At 40.6% G+C, this 8,281-nt stretch overlaps 1 protein-coding gene across 1 annotated transcript in view; it reads left to right on the top strand.

Moving 5' to 3' along the window:
• The window catches only part of clasrp (CLK4-associating serine/arginine rich protein), a 12,184-nt gene that overhangs the window by 1,913 nt on the left and 1,990 nt on the right, over positions 1–8,281 (top strand). Inside the window, exons 2-18 of the mRNA XM_014022855.1 lie at positions 576–715; positions 1,078–1,175; positions 1,264–1,368; positions 2,010–2,089; positions 2,255–2,339; positions 2,427–2,563; positions 3,150–3,246; positions 3,457–3,535; positions 3,612–3,685; positions 3,771–3,812; positions 3,909–4,097; positions 4,439–4,741; positions 4,816–5,001; positions 5,160–5,199; positions 7,105–7,165; positions 8,031–8,089; positions 8,164–8,210. Of these exons, the coding sequence (XP_013878309.1) occupies positions 617–715; positions 1,078–1,175; positions 1,264–1,368; positions 2,010–2,089; positions 2,255–2,339; positions 2,427–2,563; positions 3,150–3,246; positions 3,457–3,535; positions 3,612–3,685; positions 3,771–3,812; positions 3,909–4,097; positions 4,439–4,741; positions 4,816–5,001; positions 5,160–5,199; positions 7,105–7,165; positions 8,031–8,089; positions 8,164–8,210 (1,781 nt within the window). The 5' untranslated portion in view covers positions 576–616. The remainder of the gene's footprint in view (positions 1–575; positions 716–1,077; positions 1,176–1,263; positions 1,369–2,009; positions 2,090–2,254; positions 2,340–2,426; positions 2,564–3,149; positions 3,247–3,456; positions 3,536–3,611; positions 3,686–3,770; positions 3,813–3,908; positions 4,098–4,438; positions 4,742–4,815; positions 5,002–5,159; positions 5,200–7,104; positions 7,166–8,030; positions 8,090–8,163; positions 8,211–8,281) is intronic.

The following is an 8,281-nucleotide window of genomic DNA, read 5'->3' as shown; positions in this document are numbered from 1 at the left end:
ATCTTGTTGTATGTAATGTTTTTTTAATGAAATGAAAAAAAAAGTTTTATTATTTTGCAATGCACTGTGGCCTAAATGTATTCATTCCTGCTTATAGTTCTTTGATATACACTTAATTTAAACGCTGTTGAATGTACCTATATTTCAGCTGGGTCATTCCAGTAATTTGTAACATTGCACATTGAGGACATTTTACTGTCACAACCTAAAATACCAATAAAATTAATTCGTAAATATGTTTATATATAAAAGTCATTAGAAAAGCAAATGTAATGGATCAAAATTTTAACGCCAACCGTGAATACCAGAAATAGCTATGAATTCATTTGTGCACGTGGTGCCTGATTTTATTCATGTGAGTAAAAGGTGTTTTGTTCTGGAACACTAAGAYTGGAGCTGTGCAGTTCATTTTGTAATAAAAGTTATTTCCAGTATTTCATTTTGGCTGAAACAAACATCCAAACAAAACCAACAGTAAATTGGTATGTTTATGCAGACCACTCAAAACAAAATCATACTTATTTTAACTCTACTTGTTCTTTCCCTCCTCTTTGTGTTTCTTTTCTCGCTCACAGCAGCCGTGCCCCGACGCGCTCCAACCCCCAGCGGTGCCGTCATGTGGCAGGAGGCCCGCAAACACGAGCGCAAGCTCCGTGGCATGATGGTGGACTACAAACGCCGTGGTGAGAGGCGGCGGGAGTACTATGAGAAGATAGTAAGGTTTTTTTGTTACTCTCATAAACAATATGTAAAKGTTCATGAGAAGCATTGTTGCAACTGTGGAACTGTTTTGCATTATTGTGGATCTAAGGACTGATGKTTGATTTACTTCTGCCTGTTTTGTTTTGTCTAAACTAATCCTAACTTAGATTTAATGACATGAGAAAACACCCAATCTTCTGCATCATTATAAACAATAAAAAAATTAAATTTGAACTCTGGTTTAATCAAAAGTAAAGTAAGTCCTGTTCTGTTTTCGAATGATGCCCTCAATTTATTGGCTAGTTAATTAGTTAAAAAATTTATTTCCTTATGGTCATTTATTGAGGTTGATCATTTCTCATTCTGCCCTGACAGAAAAAAGATCCGGCCCAGTTCCTCCAGGTTCACGGCCGAGCCTACAAGATCCATCTGGATCCTGCTGTGGCTATGGCTGCAGAAAGTCCAGCTAACATGTGAGAATTTTTTTTTTCACAAAGACACATACTACACAGCTTATAGACCTATAAACTTAGCTTGTTTCCTTTTTGTTTTCATTCAAAGGATGCCCTGGCAAGGAGACGCTAACAACATGATTGACAGATTTGATGTAAGGGCACACCTGGACTATATCCCAACCTACACCCCACTTCTGCAGCTCAGCACATCGTAAGTACAAACTGCACTTTTTATTTGATTACAATGCGTATTGCTACGATGTTCAATAAATTGTGTCATAAATGAATATTGTGAGACTATTAACATTTAATCCACACAACAATATGCATAAATAATTATCAGGTTCTTGTTTGAATTTTAAGCATTATTAACAATATTTGGCTTGTTAAATGAAGGAAAAACAGTTACATGTATATTTTCTGCACCTGCTCTAGTTGATTATACATGGCCTGAAAGATTTTAAAATGTTGTAATGTTAAATAATTTTCCTGTTGTGTGATCGTTTCAGTGGTTTGGAAGCAACAGTTTTATTGGGATAATAATGGTGTAATTATTGCTTAAAATATTCTAGAAATGTGTTTTTGATTGTTGCAGCAAACAAATGGTTTCTGTTAATTTTTTAGTCCTTTTTTGTGTGCTAGACATGATATTTCAGCCTCCTTACTTCTCTTTTGCTCATAACCAGTGTTGTCATAATGGCACAACAGAGACTTTTATAACAGTTGTTATTGCAAGGAAAGGTTGCTCAGTTTGATGGTTTATCTTCAGTAAGAAGCCACGACAGTGACGTGTGTTAAACATTCACTGAACAGTTAAATGTGACAAACGCCTCTGCTCCTTATCTCTCTCAGTACCCCGGAGCAGGAGCTGGAAGAGAGGAAGTGCAATTATGAACGCTACAGAGGCTTGGTACAAAATGACTTTGCCAACAGTGAGTATTTACATGACTAAATATCTTTAAAAAGAAGCCACATTTCATCCGTTACACAGAGCTCTAAACATGCATAATGTCAGTATAATTGGTGTTTAACTTGCTCTCAGTGGGTATATTTTGCAGTTGTGCTCTGCTCTTTAACTCCCTGCGGTCTCTTTCCAGTCTCAGAGGAGCAGTGTTTRTACCAGATCTACCTGGACGAGCTCTACGGTGGCCTTTCAAAACCTAATGAGGAGGAGAAGAAGAAGTATGTAAATGCTGAAGCTGTCTCTTCATCCTCCCTGTGTTCTGATTCGTCCAGCACGTACAAAAGTCCTCTTCTTATTCTGTGCAGACTGGCAGAGAAAAAAGTTGCCATCGGTTACACGTATGAAGACAGCGTGGTGACGGAGCCTCATTCTCAGTCAGACAAAGATGAAGACAATTCAGAGAACAGTGAATCTGAAGAAGATGAAGGCATTCCTGATATAGGTGAGGAAACGTGRCTGGCAGTAACGAGAAACTCCAGAGATAAAATGTGTTTAATTGGGTTTTTATGATAAAAACACTGAATAATTTACATCAGTCACATCTGGTTTTTTTTTCCTCACACGTCTCAGCTTCTGAGTTCATTTTTCTGTGTTTTGGTTTTAGAAGCTAATTTTAAGACATTTTGCATTTACAGGCAAGTTTTTGACAACCATTTTGATGATGTTCAGTCATTTTTTTCTAGTTGAGATTTTTTTCATCCATCATTTTTAAATCAAATTCAGGTGCTAGCATTTCTTTTTTCCTCAATTTGAATTTAGTAGTAGTTTTAAAGATGCAAATTCTTATACAACGGCAAACACAAGAAAGTAAACAAACATTTTCATGCGAAGAACTAACAAAAGGGAGATCTTCTTTTTACATAAATTGGCAGATATTTATAGTTTTAGGTTAAGTTGTAGTTTTTTTTTTTTTAAAGCAACTTAATTGTTAGCAATGAATTTTCTGATGTCATTTTTATTTATTTAATGTGTTTCAATCTGTGTTTGAGTAAACCTTGTTATTAAAAGATTTAGTTTTTTCTGTCCAGATGTGGAGGTTGATGTTGATGAGCTGAACCAAGAACAGCTGGTGGATCTAAACAAAATGGCCACTCCTTATGGGATGTCTGAGGGTGATTTTGTCAGGTAASTGGAACAATATCAACTCTACTGATTCTTAACGTTATTGTGAACAAAGATCTCTTCATCTATGTGGATGAAATTTGTTTTATCWTCAGCAAAAGTTCATGAGTTTTAATTGATGGGCTGAGTTTTGAAGTTTGTGCAACTGATGTTGGTGATTTTTACATTTGTATTTAGAATTTTATTTCTATAATAATTAAATCTTTTTGTCAGGATGTTGAAGAAAGACAAGGAGGAAGTGGAGGCCATTAAACACGCCAAAGCTCTGGAGGCAGAGAAGGCCATGTACTCTGTAAGATGCAGTCATTTAGAATTTATTGTTTTACTTTAGAAAAAATACAAATTGGTAATGTTTGTTTTTGTTTCAGGGCCGTCGCTCTCGCAGACAGAGGAGGGAATTTAGAGAGAAAAGGCTTAAAGGGAGACAGATCAGCCCACCCAGGTGAGCCAACAGGTTTTTGTTTTTGGAGATCTTTCAGGTTTGAACATGATTCACCATCATCTGCCGTCATCCTGGTGTTTTTCAGTTAYGCCAGAAGAGACAGTCCAACATACGATCCTTACAAACGGTGAGCTGACCCGTCCTCAGTCCTGAGGTTTTCGATTCGTTGTGTCTAAATGTTCGCTGGAGTCATCGCGTCTGATTTTCCTTTTTTCTGCTCCAGGCCAGAGTCAGAATCCAGCTCTGAGTCCCGGTCCCGGTCCCGTACTCCTGGTCCAGAGAAGATCACGTTCATCACCAGCTTCGGAGGCAGCGACGACGAAACTGCAGCGGCGATGCAAACGGTCCCTCCTCATTCTGGCCACGCCCCCTCCAGCTTGCAGCACTCTGCAGGTCATAGCAGGGGCTCCCGGTCGGTAACTTTCCCTCTTCTCAACTTTTTATCGGTTAATTCCTCTCGCGCAGTCATATAGACATTGCCATGATGCAGAGAGAGTACTGGAGGAGTTTTGTGGTTGGGGAGGAAAAACTACTTGTCAGATAAAATGTTTGTGGAAACAGCTGCAGGATCGATGAAACTGTGTGAGTGCGTAGAGAAAAAGTGTAACTTTGGAATTAGAAAAACAGAAATGTGTTCCTCAGATTGCTCATTTTTTATATTTTATGCTGCAATTTAAGACAGACGTCCTGTAAAGGTAGGCTAGTTCCTGAGCTCATATTTTTACTTAAACAATCGTTTCTGTGTTTGTTTAGGAGACGAAGGTCATCCTCCAGTCACTCCCCATCCCCCTCCTCCGGCTCCTCGTCTCGCTCCTCCTCCCGGTCGTCCTCCCGTTCGCGCCGCGCCCGACGAGGACGCGGGAGAAGAGACGGGCGCTGTTCGCGGAGTCGATCTCGATCCAGACGGCGTTCCAGATCTCGCTCGAGAGGCAGAGGAGGATCCTGGAGGAGACATGAGCACACGAGGTCCCGGTCCAACGACCGAGCCAGAGACAGGGACAGAGACAGGGACAGAGACAGAGACAGAAGACGATATTCAGTCCGCAGACGAACAAGGTCGGAATAAAATCCCTGCAATCTGAGCCCAACTGCTTAACGAACACGTCCGTTACTGAAGTTTTCTCCGTCAGGTCCCGCTCCAGCTCCCGGCAGGGCGGCAGCTCCAGGCAGTGGGGACGGAGCGGTGGGGGCCACCGTTGGAGAGAAAGTGGCAGCCGCAGTCCCTCTCGTTCTCCCAGTCGCCAACAAGACAGTCCCTCTCCTGGTCACAGAGGTTTCCATCCTGCTGCCAACTCCGTCTCTGACAAGCTGAGAAAGTATGAACACTTACGCTTTAATTTATACTACTTCAGAAAGTATCTGTACTCACAAATACCGCCTGTTTCAGCACAGTTTCATGTGTTATTGTGAAGTCTCTTACCTGTAAATGGAAAAAGTCCTCATCACCTCACTGTGTCTTCTCTCCTCTCCTCAGGCCTGACACTGCGGGTGGTAAAGAGACGGGAGCTGCCAAAGTCAGTAAGAATTTGATCCTGCTTGGTTTCTTGCTAAAAGCCTACGCCTCCCTCACCCCTGACAGGCTGACACGGTTGTCCGTCACCCTGGAATATAAAAAGCCGTTGTTGTCCACAGATTTAAATGATTGTGCGTTTTGTTTTTCTTCCTTCTGAAGTGGACGTAGTCCGCTGTTAAAAAAAAGTCACATCTGCTTTGAAAGACTTTGCAAACAGTGAAAATTGCCTAAAATATTTGTGATTGTTGTATGAAATTAACTTTTAGGCTCTCTTTGAAGTCTTTACATCTTAAGAGAACCCGACAAGTTGTAACATTTGACATTTTTCTTAAACATTTACTTCAACTGTAAAACAAAGAATAAAAGTACTGTATTGTCATACTGTAATACTGCTCTATCCACCCTGAAGGTTGACAGAGAGGAGAAGGTAGAAATGACTCAACCTGCAACTGAAAATACAGATGGAGGACAACAGAGCTGCTTCTTTGAAGGACATTAGTTTAGCCTGTTAGCTTTTGCGTTAGTGCCCAGCTAATAATGTTAGCTTGCGAACTAACAGCATGTATATATATTGTCTTAGTTCACATATAGCTAATGCTATATCACCATATATACATATGTATTAACTCAGGTGCTAACATGAAAGCTAGCAGTTTAAAGCTGAGGTTAGCCTTCATCCACGTTTTCAGTTGCAKGCTGAGTCATTTCTATATTCTCTCTGTCAACGTGCGCTGGTTTCATTTAAAAGGGCCAATCGTCCAAGATTACCCTTCAGGGTGGATAGAGCTCACAGCCTTACACCAGAAAGCCTAGTGAACATCGTTTACCCGATTACACTGATGTGAATATGTCCTCGTTCATGTGACAATATGTTGTTTTTATTTATAAAAACTAAACGGTCTACAGCAGTTTTTACAGTTTTTGTTTCACAGTTGACGTAAATGTTTATCAAAGGTTACAACTAGTTGGGATTTCCTTAAATAGTGTGTGTGCGTGCGTGCGTGCGTGCGTGCGTGTGTGTGTGTGTGTGTGAGAGAGAGAGAGAGAGAGACTGGGTGTCTTTATGATCGTTGTGGTCTTAAACTCACTGCAGAGTGCATCAGTGGCCTGGCCATTAGATAAAGGTGTTTTTTTTTCGCTGTAGGAAAAAAATATTGTATGTGTTAAACTTCAAATACATTTGATAAAAAGTATTTGTTCTTATTAAAGTACAACCGGTCTGATACGTGATTATGGACAACAGTGTGGAGTGTCTAGGACAGTTGTGTAAGCTACAGATACTTCAACCTGTTGCCGGCCCTTCTTTTGTTGTCGACTTACTTCCTGGAAAAGACGGAACAACTTGTGAAAAACGTCAAACAGACAAATAGTCTAGAAGTTATGATGTTCCTGTGTTTGAGTGCGCCTGCAGCGTTGTGACCTGTGATTTTTCTTGCCTGGCCAGGTCTGAACAGCCCGATGATGGGTGTGTCGTGGAAAAAAAAACAAACAAAAAAAAAATGCCACTGGCTCTTTCTGAACTTCTCTAAACTCACTGGACCTGAACTTGCTCGTGTTTCACTCTCTGACCCCATCTCCTCCTTCAGCCGTCCTACTTCCTTTTATCTCCCTGATAGTATTGTGCGTGYGTGTGTGTGTGTAAATACATTGTGTTCATCTGACTGGATCTCTGCTGGCTGCTGATTTGTCCAACAATTGCCCACACACACACACAACCTATCCAGCCTAAGTGTGTGTTGACTCAACAAACAGTCCTTGTAATTATTTATCCCTTGCCTTTTTATCTCCACCAGCTACTGTACATAAAGGTGATCGTATCCAACTTGTTTTTTCAGCACAAACACACACTCAGAACACTTTTGTCTGGGTCTGGATGTTTGTGCTGAAATGTTTCTGTCACTTGCAGCCCAAGTTGACACCTCAGGAGCGGCTGAAGCTACGAATGCAGAAGGCACTCAACAAGCAGTGTGAGTGCAGAAAACGACACATCCTTTAGAGAGAGAGTTCAGGTTTTTTTTTTTTTTTTGAAGTGGAGTTTTGAGGAAAAATTCCTTGTAGACAGCTTTTTGAACCACCGAATAACAACCTGGTCAGCTCAGAATGAGCTGTTATGTGTCTTAAAACAACTCTAGACAGTTTCATAACTGTTATGAACTTTTACATCACGGTCCATTTTGCATTAGTCAAGTCTTTACGTAGACTTCTGTGGTTATTTGTAATCAAAAAAGAAGCATGAGCAGCTAACTAACAGTTCCTGTGCAGCCTGAGCCACTTCCTGTAAGAGTATCACAACAGATCTGTGAGAGTAATGTGATGTAAAGGTTGGTAAAAATTACTTTTGGATAAACAGCTATGAAACTTTTAAGACTTAAGTTGTTTTTAAGATGGTAGCAGTCCACTTTGGTCTTGGTCCCACTTGAGGCCATCCCATAAAATCGTTCTGCTAAATGGTGGCMCAGATCAGTCTATCTTCATGCTCCCTCTGGCTGTTAAAAAAATCACARATGGAGCCGACCAATCTCATCCCGCGCAGATGGGAGCTTTCTGAAATGAGGCAAGCATCACAGAACTGTACCCACCACTGCATCTGGGTTGGCTTTGACCTCTTTAGCGCATCAGAAATAATGGTATTTTTATACAAACTGAGGTGGTTCAAAGAGATATCTACAACAGGTAAGATAATTATTTATAATCTTTTCACAAAACCCCACTTCAAAACATCTGAACTATTGCATTAAATGTGATCTGAATTTGATAGCCTTTTTTTGTCAAACTATGCAACTTATAAGGATTAAAAAAAATTTTTTTTTTCTTCTCTCTCTTAACCTGCAGCCAAGGCGGATAAGAAAGCTGCTCAGGTGAAGATCCAGCAGCAGGAACACAAACGACAGGTGTGTAAAATAATGCTGAAAGAGAAGAGCTCCTATCCTCCATTTCCCCTCATTCTTCTTGTTTTATTTTACAGGAGCGAGAAGGAGAACTACGAGCCATGGCACGCAAGATCCGCATGAAGTAAGGCCGTGTGTGTGTGTGTGTGTGTGTGTGTGTGTGTGTGTGTGTGTGTGTGTGTGTGTGTGTGTGTG

Source organism: Austrofundulus limnaeus, unplaced genomic scaffold, assembly GCF_001266775.1.
Source record: "Austrofundulus limnaeus strain Quisiro unplaced genomic scaffold, Austrofundulus_limnaeus-1.0 Scaffold344, whole genome shotgun sequence".
Taxonomy (NCBI): Eukaryota; Metazoa; Chordata; class Actinopteri; order Cyprinodontiformes; family Rivulidae; genus Austrofundulus; species Austrofundulus limnaeus.
The sequence above is the reverse complement of the archived record's forward strand: the minus strand, read 5'-3'. Positions and strand labels throughout refer to the sequence as shown.